This window comes from Eurosta solidaginis, chromosome 4 (assembly GCF_040869045.1).
Source record: "Eurosta solidaginis isolate ZX-2024a chromosome 4, ASM4086904v1, whole genome shotgun sequence".
NCBI lineage: Eukaryota > Metazoa > Arthropoda > Insecta > Diptera > Tephritidae > Eurosta > Eurosta solidaginis.
The window spans coordinates 173946843-173962932 of record NC_090322.1 but is presented as its reverse complement, the minus strand read 5'-3'; the positions used below and the strand labels follow the sequence as shown (position 1 = coordinate 173962932).

The 16090-nt window shown below is 36.2% G+C and overlaps 1 protein-coding gene across 19 annotated transcripts in view; it reads right to left on the bottom strand.

The window, feature by feature from the left end:
- Nucleotides 1-16090, bottom strand: part of rdgA (retinal degeneration A) — a 1310388-nt gene that overhangs the window by 192931 nt on the left and 1101367 nt on the right. For all 19 annotated transcript variants that reach the window (XM_067783802.1, XM_067783806.1, XM_067783805.1 and 16 more), the window contains one exon: nucleotides 15466-15669. In XM_067783802.1, the coding sequence (XP_067639903.1) occupies nucleotides 15466-15669 (204 nt within the window). The remainder of the gene's footprint in view (nucleotides 1-15465; nucleotides 15670-16090) is intronic.

Sequence of the window (16090 nt, the reverse complement as noted above, 5' to 3'; positions counted from 1 at the left end):
ATCAATTCGGATTGTTTTCAGGACTACTTCAAGATTCTAAAGATCATTTCTCGGATTGCTTTAGAAATAGTTAGGGCTATTTTGGAATAAGACACTTCCGGCCTTAATTAAAATATATCCAGTTGGCTCTTCCTGAGTAGCACCTATTTTTTATTCAATTTGTTCAGCAGTTCTGGTGTAATTGAATCACCAAGGCAACATCTGGTCATACCAAGATCAAAAGAGTAGCATCCAAACATACCAACTTGAACATTTATGATAAACTTGTTTGGATGTCCAGTGAATCGTGACTTAAGATTATTTTAGGAACCTTTTTGGGGCTATTTCAAGATTTTCCAGGAATATTTTGGTAACGTTTATCGATCGTGTTTTATATCTTCTCGGGGCGGTTTCGGATCAGTTTCCTGGCTGTTTTCGTAATAATATCGTCGAGACTTTTTCGGGACCATCCCCATATACATAGTTTCAAGATCGTTTTCGAACGTATTTCGCCGGATCTCTTCAAGATTAATTTCCGAGCTATTTCAGGATCCTTAAGGATCGTTTCGAAAAAAAAAAATATTTCAGGGGAGTATTGGATTTAACCTTTTTAAGAAAGCCAAAATATCGCTCCTTCTGCCTATCATTATGCGCTTATCTTGCGACTGCAAAAATTTCGCATTTTCTTGGGATTATCTCAGTGCTGTTTTCAAGGACATATTGTGGTATATCGCAATAATTTTATTTTCTATTTTCTTCGTGTGGACTGGCCTATACCTCTTATATAAACGCAGCTTGTCACCATATAGTGAATCGCCCTAGTTCCGAACTACCGCAGAACTATCGCACTAAGAGACAGTATACTGATTATAATTCAGTCTTTTTTCGCAGTTCTTTCAGCTGGGAGTTTTAACATAGTCGCAGCCTTTGAGCTCAGTCTTTAGCGCTGCGGATTTGCATACGATTAGCACCAGTTCGAAGCGAGTCGTTAAAGTCGTTAGTGCGTCTACTTGCGGTACTGTTTTCCATTTTTTTCTGCAGGAACTTATCCGAAACTATGTGATTTTTGCAGTAATTTGAACAATGCTAAACACATTCATCCATTCAAGTACCTTCATATTACTTAAGCTTTTTGCAAGTTGAGCAGTGCGTTTTTAATTAGTACGAATATTTTACTTTGTAAGAAAATCATTAAACACAATTTCCTTTTAAAACAGTAGCGTGGCTATAAAAAATGATTAAAATGTATGTGGCTTAATGAGAGTTAAATCCCAACAACTTGCTATATAATTTTTTAGTGGACTTGGAAAAATTGATATAATATGACTACACTTTTTTCATTACATTCATGTATGTATGAATAAAAAAAAAAAAGACATAAATACGAGTTTGTGGCATTCTTAGCTTCCTCCCAACTTTCAGCTCAGGATGATAAAATTATAAGTGTATGATTGCCATAAAAATCACAACAAAGTTGTCATACAGATAAATTGCATTTTTACCGCATTCACCGCACTTCGATTAATGTTGCGTCAGCTATAAAAAACGATAGATGCGTTGAAAATGGCTTAGTACAGCAAATACGCGCATAAAAGCACTAACATTAAAGTAAAAGAAAGGTGGCCTATAGTATTTAAACATGTAATATTTCTAGGACCTATGCTACTTGCTACTTCTAGTTCTGACGTACGTAGGAGACGAGTACAGCACATGCTCGATGGGTTCCTGCTGCAACCCGCACTTCCTACATCTGCTATACGCAAAAGAGATGCCAGCATGCAGTCAGAATACCCCTCATGAGCCTTCAGGTACCTTTTTTTTTTTAAATAAAAGTACCTTTGTTAATTTAAGATTGTAAGACCTGTACACGATCTTCGATACTTTGTAGCCCAATACCTTTCCTGCTTGGTCGATCATTTACTACCAATCTGTTTGGGTTGTCTGCGGTAAAACCTTCGAGGGATGCGCCCCTTTTAGCTGGCTCTGCTTTTTTATTTTCATCTACTCACATATTCCCAGTGACCCAATATATATAACTACTGCTTCCTATCCCGGTTCTTTTCATTGATTGCTGACACTCTAACAACAGATGTAGTACTATGCGAGGTTATTGCCTTTTCGCTGAAAAATACTACAGTGATAGGGTAGCTTATAGGATGTGTAGAGTATACTTCAGACCGAATTCTTAGAATCAACGATGTACACTTGTATCGTCTCATCTGCCATTTAGCGACCCTTGCAGCAACCCTCCACCTCTATTGTGGTTCTACTGAGAGCGCCTTAGAAGAAACGCAGGCATAGAATTAGGTAATATGTTCGTCCAATATTTGATGACGCTATACTACAATGGCCGTATGGTCTGCGCTCAAGCTGCCCCGAGGCATTGAGTCTCGTTGCAGTTGTTAACGTTATGTTCTTGTTGTTGCCGTTGTACAAGGGTTCCGCTCCATCCAATAGGTGCGACCACTCAAAAATTGCCATACATATCCTCTTACGGGAGTCCAAGGAAACCATCAGTTTCAACAGGGGTGGGCCAGAGTAAGAGGAGTGTTAGAGGCGTCGGTTCCACATTGCAATTGAGAAGATGGTTGGATTAAATCTTGCTTGCAACGTTTTCCGCAAGCACGCCGTACATTATGTGTGTGGGGGTTAATTCTGGTTAGAGTTTAACCTGTTACAGTATCTAGATCGAATTTGAGCTAGAGTGACATGCGTCTCCACTCGTTGCGAGTTCTGGGTTTTTTCTTCGAGCACTGGGTTCGCCGGGCAATTCTTGGCATAGAGGTCCGACGCTTTCTTGTTAATATCACTGATGACCTTTTTGTGTTTTTCTTCTAAATACGAGTGAGTTCTCAGCTGCTGTATTTTCTCATATTGCGTGCGGAGATGACTTCTTAAGCCATGGGAGGCTGGACCTCTTAAATCAGATGTCTATTGGGATGTCCAGGTTTCTGGGAATTTAACAAAATCTGCTTGTTCAACATTTCATTTCTCTCCTTAATGGGAACTACTCTCGCCTCACTATGTATTTGGTGTTCTGGGGATATAAGAAGACAACCCGTAACGATTCTGAGAGCAGTGTTTTGCAAGGCCTGAATTTTCTTCCAGTGGGTAACCTTTAGGTTTGGTGACCATATCGGGGGCTCCCGTTGTGAAAAGCATTGAAAGGCTGCACAACCCCTCTAGTGAGGTAGGTTTTTTTTTTTTTTTGTTCGGAAATGGCTTTAGAGTATAGGATAAATAATTGGTGTAAATAACCAACGAGAATTCTTTGCCAGAAGACTCTTACGTAATTAATAATTTTTGTCTTGTATCAGTAAATTATTTTGTTCACTTGGGAGTCACACCGGCTGCTAAACTTAGTTTCGACCTTCATATTATGACTACTGTCAATAAGGCTAGGGGTCTTCTGTCATTCGTGAAGCGATGCTCTAAAAAAATTAGTGACCCTTATGTACCCAAAGCCATTTTTACCACATTAGTTAGACAGATACTAGAATACGGATCAATAGTCTGGAATACGCGATGTCAAGTTCATGCAGATAGACTTTAGTCAATACAGAAGCAATTTTTACTTTTCTCTTTAAGGAATTTTCATTGGGACTCTGCTATAATCTTCTACCTTATGCTAGTCGGTTAAAGCTTATCAATCTTGCAATTCTCGCAAGTCGAAGAGAATTGCTAGGCGTATTATTTATGGCTAAACTACTGAATGGACTGATTTCTAGCCCCTTTCTTTTGAACGAGGTAAACTTCCATGTCCCATCACGAGCGTCAAAACACTACAAACCTCTTTTTTTAAGGCAGTGCAGAACTAATTTCAAATTAAATGAACCTTTTCGGTGTTTGTGTCATGATTTTAACTCTCCTTCGAATTCATTTTATATAGCGGCTGCAATTTTTAGTATAAAGAAAACTGTCCTATCCTACCTTAACGCGTAACAAAAAAAATCTTTATATGCTAAAAGTGTTAACTTATTTAACAATGTACTATCTATAATTTCCCACTGTTATGTGTAATACTCAGCTGAAATTTTTTATTCTGCAGCTGAACAGATCTCGACGCTTAACACACCTCCGCCTATCAATGACTCGGCAAAAACAAAATCCGTGCGTCCTGCGTATGCGCCCCTCGTGTCGGTTGGGCGGGCTTTTGGAGGGTATTAATCTGTTGGGTTTATTATTATTATTATTATTATTATTATTATTATCATTAAGCATTTGCCACTTATCTCAACTGCAACATCATCTGCGTACGCCGTAAGATTAACGGCTACCCGTCGAACCCAGTGAGTTAGCTTAGTAACCACTGGCTACAGCAGCTATGATAATATAGCGTTCGCGTCGTGCGCCTGTCCACTGAATTCGTGGCATCATTCAGCCCAGACTGCGAAGTAATCTTTCTGAAATGGCAACCTTGCATAACTTTCAAACCAGTTCAGAGGTGAATTTTTGTAGTTGACTTGAAGTGAGCTACTTTCGGAAGCAAATGGTCAACATAACAAAATGGGTTAGTCAACTATAAGTTAGCACTCAAAATGCACGCACAGCTCAAACTTCATCCCTTAATCCCAGACTTATCTGTAAGCTTACAATTAGTTCCAATTTTCGAGTCTCATCTGTGAGTGGATCTTCAAATATTGCAAAATTGCAGATTCAACAGATGTGTGAAAAAAAGAATGTTTCTTACGCATGCAGAAATAAGACACGCGCGTGTATATTGGATGCCAAAGAAATTCCACATCCGCCTCGTCTTACTTTCACGGCTCAAAAGGATCATAAAAGTTTGTAAGCGCTCAAAGAGTGACGTGACTGCAGGCGAATTACGCTTCTTACAAGAATATTGTTTACAGTAAAATAAACCCCTTTTTTATTTGTTTGTATTCATCGCCGTTCAACTTAAGCGAAGTAACCGTTAGCGTAGAAAAACAGGGAAAGAAGGTATTCTCATATTCACAAATATATGTACGTATGTGGAATGTGCAATAAATAACAATGTTACTTTTTCACTTACAAAGTGTGCAATGAAATAAAACGAAATTATCCATGTAACCTGCGAAAAACTTGCGGAAATCCAAAAAGATAAATTAAATTTGTAAAAAGAATTATTTTTTAGTTGAAAAAGCGACGGGAAGTAGGAGGATAATAATATTACATTTACGAAAATCACTTCCAAGCCTTAGATGAGCCACTGTTAAGGGCAGCACTTTCAGTTCTTGCTGTGTAAACATCTTTGCGTACGGTATGGGGAAATCCAGAATATATGTATGCGTAAGGTAAGTGTAACAGTAAGCGTAGTGTTTGGAAAGTTAACTCCCCTGCAAGAATCGTTGGATCATGTGGTCCACTTGTGTCATACTGGAGTATATACCATTATACTCCACTGTAATGTAGCAATGGACCAACTCATGTTTCTACACGAACATATTGTAAGCCGATCATTGCTCGTTTTTAAAGATTGTAATAACTACACGATGTTTATTGGACTGTGGGTACTCAATGGATTACTCTGATGTAATGCGGAGCTGGAGTATATGGTCCAGTCCTGGACATGGCAATGTTAATTGGACCATATTGTTTGTATGAATTGTGGTTAATTTTGGAGCACTCGGTTGGTCCATAGCGAGTACTCCATACATGCATGCATCGAGTACTCGCGATTTTTGCAGGGCTATTTATTGTGAGCCAACAAAAATAATGCTTACTTACATAAAGCCTTAATAAAGGAAAATACTTGCTGTTTTAGCACCTTTTATATCTTATAACTTTAAACGAGCAATTCCTGTATATTTGTATATTTGTATGTTTGTATAGCCGAACGATCTCGGGAACGGCTCAATCTTATAACTTTAAACCTGCAATTCTTGTATGTTTGTTTGTTTGTATAGCCGAACGACCCCGGGAACGGCTTAATCGATTTAAATGAAATTTGGCACAGAGATAATATATCACCTTCTCAGAGTTTCTACCTAGGTGCTGCCACTCAGAATGTTTCACAAGGTTGCCACCTATTCGAAATTAAAAAAAATTGCATGAGATATGCCGATATGGGTATCAAACGAAAGGTATTTCACTCCGCATTACAATAGGGATATTTTTGAGTAGGGTTGCCATTTAGGGTTGGGGTAGTTAGACGAAATAGTACTCTACTTACTCACATTCTATTAAAGCTTTAAAGGAGAACATTAAAGTTAAAAATCTTCGTAAAAAAATCTTACACATGATTCTACTTAATTTTCTTAATTTCACACACGCTAATAAAATTGAAATGCAATATCAAGGCACCGTGGCAAGTTCTAACAAAATATATTTAGATGCATATTTTTGGCAAATATGAAATGAATAATTGCAATTCCTCACAGATTACTATTTGAAAGATTTCTCAACATAGCAAAAAGTTATCGAACCATGGTAATTTGCTACCGTTGAACACTAGAGGCATATGCTCAATTTGAAAACGACATCTACCTATTTGACTACTTACGAACAGATGGCGCTTAGGAAAGTAAGTTGACATTTAATTAAACTAACTGATAGTTGTCATTCGTGAAATTTACAAGTTTTTGGAATGTAATAAAATTGTGAGACTTTCATAGTTTATAACTAAAGAAATGTTTGAAATTAGTAATTAACGATAACCTACTTCTCGATTTTACTAATTGTCAAAACAATCCCTTATACTATAGGCTGGAATTACCCATTTAAAATTTTTCATTCCACTTCATTTTGCGGTTAGTGTTTGATATGTTTTTGAAATCTATTTTTAAGGAAATCAAATATTGGTAGAACAAAGTATGTTATGCGGCATACTCGAAGATTGCCGAGCAAAGCTCGTCGCCCAGGTACTAAAGCTTATATATAGCCAACCCAAAATCAGGCTTACATAAGCTGTTATAATAAAGAGGTGGAATAAGCATTGGTGTACCATATTATAACCTTATTATAAGTTTTATTGCACATATAAAATAGCTTGGACTTATAATCTGACTTCAAATTCCTTTATTTTTATACTCAGTTGAGCAGAGCTCACAGAGTATATTAACTTTGATTGGATAACGGTTGGTTGTTATAGACTTCCATATATCAAAATCATCAGGATCGAAAAAAAATTTGATTGAGCCATGTCCGTCCGTCCATCCGTCCGTCCGTCCGTCCGTTAACACGATAACTTGAGTAAATTTTGAGGTGTCTTGATGAAATTTGGTATGTAGGTTCCTGAACGATATCGGACTATAACCACGCCCACTTTTTCGATATCGAAAATTTCGAAAAACCGAAAAAGTGCGATAATTCATTACCAAAGACGGATAAAGCGATGAAACTTGGTAGGTGAGGTGAACCTATGACGCAGAATAGAAAATTAGTAAAATTTTAGACAATGGGCGTGGCACCGCCCACTTTTAAAAGAAGGTAATTTAAAATTTTTGCAAGCTGTAATTTGACAGTCGTTGAAGATGTCATGATGAAATTTGGCAGGAACGTTACTTCTATTACTATATGTATGCTTAATAAAAATTAGCAAAATCGGAGAACGACCACGCCCACTTTTAAAAAAACATTTTTTAAAGTAAAATTTTAACAAAAAATTTAATATCTTTACAGTATATAAGTAAATTATGTCAACATTCAACTCCAGTAATGATATGGTGCAACAAAATACAAAAATAAAAGAAAATTTCGAAATGGGCGTGGCTCCGCCCTTTTTCATTTAATTTGTCTAGGATACTTTTAATGCCATAAGTCTAACAAAAATTTACCAATCCTTATGAAATTTGGTAGGAGCTTAGACTCTAGGACGGTAACTTATTTCTGTGAAAAAGGGCGAAATCTGTTGAAGCCACGCCCAGTTTTTATACACAGTTGACCCTTTGTCCTTCCGCTCGGCCGTTAACACGACAACTTGAGCAAACATCGATATGTCTTTACTAAACTCAGTATCTTTACGAACTCACTTTGAATTGGTATAAAAAATGGCCGAAATCCGACTATGACCACGCATACTTTTTCGATATCGAAAATTACGAAAAATGAAAAAAATGCCATAATTCTATACCAAATACGAAAAAAGGAATGAAACATGTTAATTGGATTGGTTTATTGACGCAAAATATAACTTTAGAAAAAAACTTTGCAAAAAGGGTGTGACACCTACCATATTAAGTAGAAGAAAATGAAAAGGTTTTGCAGGGCGAAATAAAAAACCTTTGAAATCTTGGCAGGAATACTGTTCGTGGTATTACATATATAAATAAATTAGCGGTATCCAACAGATGATGTTCTGGGTCACCCTGGTCCACATTTTGGTCGATATCTCGAAAAGGTGACCACCTATAGAACTATGGGCCACTCTTTAATGCCTTTCATTTGATACACATTTCATACAAACACATTCCAGGGTTACCCTCAGTTCATTTTCCTACCTGGTTATTTTCCCTTATATTGTCACCATAGCTCTCAACTGAGTATGTAATGTTCGGTTACACCCGAACTTAACCTTCCTTAAGAAGTAAGTCATAATAACCAATTTCAAAACTTTATTTAACCTGTAGTCACTCATCGGAAGTGGTTCGGCCAGCCCAGAAAGTGTCATGAAAATATTTGGAGTTGGTGTAAAACACATACCAAAAACTGGAAAAAGAGATTCTCAGACAGTGTGGAATTTAGAGCTTACATCTTTCATGGGTTATTTAAAAGGACAAAAAGTAGATTTACTTATTGAAAATAGTTTATGGGCGTTCTTATTTTGCAAATAAAAAACCATTTACCTTAGACATATCACGAAAACTTATATACTATAGTTGGGTTTAATTTATCAATACCCCTTTTAAATACTTAAAACACAGATAGCATCTGCTAACTATTTTTTATGAAATTGGAGTAAAAATTAATTTAAATTTTTTATTCTGTTATATCTTATGAATAAAACAAATGAATAAAACGCTTAGAAAGTTGTCTTAAACTTTCAGCTTTCTTTCTTGGCCCTAAAATTTTTATTTAGCCTTTTTTAGCTTTTTATTTTTGTCAATCTAGTCTTTTTTTGAAAAATTTCTGACAACACTGATCTTACCTACGAACAGAAGTGTGACCTCGTACATACTCGAGGTTTACGCCGATCACTTTATCGGCGGCGGCGGCGTAGGTTCTATTATATACCGGCGGCGGCGGCGTTGGCGGCGCGCCGGCATACGCCGGTGTTCTTACTTTAAAAAGCTTGATTTTTCTATTTAAAAAAATAATATTTACGAAAGGTTTTGTTTGTATATATTTAAAGAAATCAACGTGTTGACCATTTCGAAAGATCCGTAGTTTTTGCCTCAAGATCTCGCAGACTGTTCAAAAATGTTCTGGCGCAGCTCCTTGCTGAGGGATTGTCCCTCGTTCACTTACTCCAGAGAGGCTTCGAACCTATCCCCGGTCTTTGGAATTGGTACTGCTGCGTCTTCAGAAAAGAAATAGATATACATAAAATATGCACACTTTTGTCTGTATATCTCGTGCAAAGCGTAGTTTCACCTAGTGTTAACTCCTAATAATCGTCGCGAACACAATTTCTATAAATCATTTGTGGCTCCTTGGCGGTCACGCACAAAGGCGACTTACGGTTGCTATTAATGGTCTATTGATACTCATGACTCTAGTGGCACAGGGTGCCTCCATTTTTTTCGGCTGTTTTTAAGAGCTACAATTCCCGATGTGCGAACAGTAGCAATCCCGAACACTAGTCGCTACCACGCCTCCTGACCCTCACACCATATGCCAGCACAGAAGCTATAGCACTGCGACTTCGAACTCATACCTTCGTCGACGTCACTTTTCTAGAAGCTCTAGGTGTAGCTCCGAAGACTTTCCAACGGATGCTTTTGTCGCGCTATGCTGCCGAGCTACACCAGAGAAACACCTTGAAACGTTAGGGAGTGACTATTCGGCCAAGGATGCCGCCCTCGAAATCATAAGCAGTCTAGTGGATGTCATTGCGTAATGGGTGAAAATCGTATAATTCTCGGCGCATCTACATAATTAAAACTTTACAAGGAGCCTGCATAAAATTTTTAAAATTTAGACCAAAGTTTGCCGACCTTTGTATTCACAACATTGATTTCAATAGTCTTCGTTAAACCAAAACGATATTTTTTTTTTAAAGTCGACCGATTTTAAATTGAAAGATGTTAACTGCTGTTTTTATTTATTTATTTATTTATTTAATTATTTAAAGTCAACTAAAAAGAGTGGTCGACTAACAAAATACAAAGGAAAGTAACATAAAAAAAAATATAGCGTAAAAATATATACAAGTATAGAATTAAAAATGGAATTAATTAAAAATTTACAATTTTAAGATCGCGGGTTCGAATCGAGCTCAAGTTTTCTTTCTTCTATTCTAATTTAGAAATTTTTTCAATTAAGAAAAAATTTATCATAACAATAATAATGATAAAAAATTATTGTTAGGCCTTGAGCTCGATTCGAACCCGCGATCTTAAAATCAGTAGGCCGATATAACAACAAAAATTTACAATTTTGTTTAACATTGAACAAGAACTAAAATTAAAATATCATTACAAATTAAACAAGTAAACTTTAAGATATCAGTTGAGACTGAAAATTATAACATTGTGTAAGGCAACAAACGAACATTCGATACTAATGCAATTATACAAGTCGTTATAGCACGAGCACCAAGCACGTATAGGATCATTTTTGCCAAAATTTATTTGACACAGGGGTAAATGGAAGGGCACGTAGCGTCTGGACACCCTAGCAGGAACTGCAAAGGGCCTTATGATATAAGAGCCCGTTATGGATGACCGCATAGCTTCAGTTTTCAGACTAGTTCGACTGTCCACTACGGTAGGGTAGTAGCACACACGGTCATTAGTTCGACTGTCTTGGGAAAGCTTTTGTTTCACCACTTTGAGTGTTCTTGCGAAGAACAAAGCCTCACCAGGTAAATATATGTGCCTACGTATTCACATTTGTAAAAGGAGTCGTAACGTGTAGGTGATATTTAAACTTGGTTTATAGGCTATAATAAATGTGATTCACTCCAAGGGACTAGTTTTGGATAGGGCCGCTAACTTTAGGAAATGTCAAAGCGGGAGACTTGGGTGTTGAAGGATGAAGTGTGAAAATCAAAATTAACATTTCAGACGCTATTGTATAGTTTCGCAAATGAACAACAGATGTTTGAATGTAAACCCAAGTGATTTTTCAAACCCTTCTCATACGTACATAAATCCTCAACTTAAGTATGAGGTAAGAATCATTTCAAAGGAGCGTTTATGCCCCTAGAACCTAGTAAAGGATTTGGCATCACTGATTTCGGTTATTCTTTCAGCCAATCGCAATGTAAAATTAAAAAAAATCGGCACCTTTTTGTGTAATTTGGTTTTTTTAACAACTTGAGGACAATTTTAAAACATGTTCGCCTTGGGTAATTTTATTTGAATTGATTGTTCATTATTAATTTTTTGAAAAAAATATCTAAATTTATAATCTATCTCTTCTTTTAGAGTTTTGTTTAAATAAGTCCGTGTTAAGCTAGCATTGAAAGTGTCTGTTTTTTTAAATAACTTTTGAAAATTTGGAAAGCGTTAAATTTCGCAATTAGTTTCTTATAACTGGCAGCGATGCGCATCCGTTGATACACTTTCGACCATATCCGACCAAGTTTCGACATGAGCAATAAATGGCCTAAACAGTCTTAAATTAGTAGAAAATATAGTACCGCGCCGGACGCCGCCGCTGCCGCCGCGCCGATATTTTTGACATTCGGCGGCGGCGTGCGAAAAACGACCTAAATCGGCGGCGTTTATCGGCGGCGTATATCTCTAGTATATACCTAGCTTGTAATTATGTGTTAATACATGAATTTACTGCCCAGTAATGAAATAAGCTGACGACGGTCTTTCACCTTCATGTTATATGGTAATCTTCTAGTATACGATAACAAACATATTTCTGTATCATATCTAGCCCTCTGGTTATTGTTGTTGCTATATTTAATGTGTATCCTATCAGGCAATATTAATCTTTAACGGTAATGCAAAGATCGGATGGCCCTGTATGGACGTGACTGCAATTTCAATACATTTTCGAGGAAATGCGAAATTACATTATTGTTGTATGCATTATCGATGGGTGTGTTTAATGCTGATGTTGATTTCAATTACTTGCTATGTATTGTTATTGTTATTATTATTTAAAATGCTTTTAGTACTCTATCGATTTATTATTAATTGTGTGATTATTATTAAGTTCACAGCAATTCCAAAATATTAAAAGGACCAAACATGAAAGCTATTTCAGCGTGGATGGATCTATTTTAGAGAAATATGTCAGGGTATTGTTAGCGGAATATTTTTGATGTACATATGTACATGTAAAAATCTTTGCTCAAGGTTTGGGGTAAGCCATAATGTTAACAAGGGTAGTCACTGCACTGTAGGGTAACGTAGGAAAGGAACGGAGAAAGAAAATGAAGGGCGAGGAAAGGAATGCTCAACAAGTAAGGAAGGCTAAGTTCGGGTGTAACCGAACTTTACATACTCAGCTGAGAGCTTAGCTGCGTTGGTTTCGTAGGGTTTCGTAGATGGTTTATAAGTGGTTTTTAATTCCATATCACATACGTTTTGGAAATATCGACCAAATTGTAGACCAAGGGTGGCGTTTTTTGGAACGATTTTCTTTCATCCTTTGTCAAATAAGGGAGAATCACCATGTCGGAAAATGAACCTAGGGTAACCCTGGAATGTGTTTGTATGACATGGGTATCAAATGAAAGGTATTAGAGTATTTTAAAAGGGAGTGGCCCTTAGTTGTATATGTGAAGGCGTTTTCGAGATATCGACCAAAATGTGGACCAGGGTGACCCAGAACATTATCTGTCGGGTACCGCTAATTTATTTATACAGTAGTCGCTCACAAATTAGAACCTTCAGGAATTAGAATGTCCAGAAATTAGAATCAACTTTTTCAATACATTACACGATCTGAAATTAGAATCGAAAATTCTTATCGGCGAGTTAGTTATCGGTTTGTTATAGGTGTGTCATAGCTGAGGTATAAACGAAATGTCGATGTGCTATAATTAATTTTGCTATCGACGACAAAGGTTTTAATGAGTTGACGATTTGTTATCTGAAAGTAATCGATTTGTAATCAAAGAGTTTTCTTGGTGTTATTAAAATTTTTTGTTTTTTTTGTTTTTTATTAAAAATTTATCGATTTATTATCGATAATTTATCAAAAAATATTAAAAATTATTCGACTTGCTTCAATGTGTTATCGGAATTTTAAGTATCTGTTGTCAGCGTGTTAGAGAGAGCCAAGGGATGACAGAAAATCGTTCCAATATACCGCCTTGAGTTCACTTATAGTGCGATCGAGGATGATCTTAGTGTGCCTGACCCCGCTTGCGATTGCATCGAAGTATTTTATGATCAAGATTATCTGGGTCCCGGACCATAGTGATATCCCGAGCAACTGTCATGCGGTTTTCTTAGCCCGCATCAGTATAATTGAACCGGATGAAGGTGGCTGTAGGGATTTCGAACTTCCGCTGTCCATCTGTGGTCTGTTCTCACATAAATGCACCTCAAGTCAGGGGTTTGGAACTCCGCTGGCCACCTGTGTTTGTTCCTGTATATATAGCCCTCGAGTTAGCTCAGCAAACGTTGTGTGGACAACTCTTGCAGGGTAGCAAGATCCTTCTGGCCGGAAGTGGATGGCAGGAGGTCTGCCGAAATGATTGGGTTGAGTAACGACTCTCTAAGGTATAGCTTACGTCACCGTTATTTTATGTGGTATCACAACGAACCTTCATGCTGTCCAAGTGAACTTTCCCTACCAGCGAGGCTAGCACCTTACCTAACCTAACGTAGTGTACTCTTAGTATTTGTTTTTTTTTGTCGATATAATTTCATGGGCTGTATACAAAATTTTAACACATCATTATTTTTTTAGCAATTGCTAATGTTGGCTTTAAGTGCAAACTTTCTAACTGTTGATGTTACTGTTATGCCTGGTTGATGCATTAGCTCCTGGTCTATCAAACTGCATCAATAAGTAGTTTTTGGAAAAATGTGTGCTTAGCAGGTTTTCACTCTATGCCGACAATATGCTTTTTGTCCTGCACTTTTTGTTTTCGTTAAAGTGCCGCACAAAAAGGGATATTAATATTAGTTTTTGTTCTCACAGAACTTTTGCTTTAATAAATTTAAAATATTTTCTTACAGCTCTCTTTCGCATTCTAATTATTATTTTTGATTCCCTGTTTCGCATTCTTATTGTCATTGAAATTCTAACTGTCAATCATGTTCTCGTCCTTGTTCTCATTTCCTTCATGAATCTCATTCTCAATCGTATTAGAGAACGAAAATCTCATTAGATTGTCGTTCTAATGCTCATGTTTAATCTCATTCCTGCACAATTTCTCGTTCGAACTATCATGCGAATACTTATTTCATTATCTCTCCCATTCTCATTTTAATTACTATTAACATTATCCTTCCTTTTTCTCATTCTCCCCCTCTTCTGCATATTCTACTTTTTCTCCATCTTTGTCTTGCTTTGCCTCTCCTATTTTTCTCTTCTTCTCTCTCTCTCTCTCGCTCTTAATTATATATTCCTTTCTTACCACTCTACCTCTCTCTCTTTGTTTATCGTTCTCGATCTCCCTATTCCCAAAGTGTATTTAACAAAGTGTGGTTGAACAGTTCTCTCATAATGTCAAAAAGAGAAAAAATCTTAACCCTTTCAGAAAATTTTTCAAAATTTTATTTTTAAATTTTTAAAATCTTAACAAAATCTAGTTATGGAAGTGGAAAATAATAAATGCAGAAAAGCATAAATTTTGGGCATTTTTATTTTTTTTGTGAATTTTTACTGAGTTCTGTGATTGGTACGGACGTTGTGGTGTTATTGTAAGCCACATATTTGGCATTTTGCTTCTTTGCTATCCTCGGAACCAGAAAAGAAAGGTTATAATGAGCTACGTTTCCGCAAACTAATTTTGCAGCAAAAATTTTATATTTTTTGATTTTCATGAAATAAAATTGACTTTATAAAATTTTTTAATTTTATTTTTCAATGACAAAAAAATTTAATATATGAAACCGCTTGCATTCGAATCATATATGTAATACATATATACATAGTTGATTGCATGCTAATCGATTAGTTTATTAGCCGAATAATCGATTGTAAACAAGAACCTTAATGAACGCCCTCAAAGTTTCGGAGCAAATTGTAAAAAAAACGTAAAAAGCTCAATATTTTAATAAGTTGTTAGCAATTAAGTTAAAATGTTCGTGTGTGCGAGCTAAACTGAGTTTAGATTGCGGTATATGGGTCGCTGTAATAGAAACAGTATTTTGTATTACACTATATACTGCTACCTCCATTAATACTATGGCTGCTATCATCATTACTATCACGAAGATCTTAACATTATTACATACAAATATTTTATAAAATTGTATTACTTACTTTTCCGCAATGTTTGCATTTTCCCTTTTCCATTTTCCGATGTACCCAATGATGATGGGTTGTCGACTGTTCCCTGTATTGTCTTACGCCTACGTCTCGAAATGTTGGCTTACATGCTAATTGAGTCTTTTCATTGACGATTGGAATGCAATTTTGATGCGCAATCAATTGGCAGGCCGAGCACTTCATACGTTGGCCACTTTTCTGAAATTTGATACATAAACTTTTAATGTGATAAAATGTGCCAAAATGCAATTGTAATTTTGTAGTTTGAATATCATAAATGAAATTGATTATTAATAAGTTTTGTTGATATATTATACTAAAAGCGTTTTGTTATTAGTTTGCATGTTATTTTCAGTTCAATAATTCAAAACAAATTAATTATGTATATATTAATTAGTTTATATACTTCGTAAAAAAGAAGAATTAAATAAGTTATTTGCAACAAAAATTCATCATGATTACACTGTGTGATACCAAAAAATACATAGAAGGTCATACCAGTTTTCTGTAAGATCATGGAGATTTAAGAATGACTGCAGACCAGATTTTCTTCGAACCCTCCGAAGTTGTGAGTTAGGAGAAAAACCCGGTTTTTTTATCTTTGGGCTCTTGTGACCCT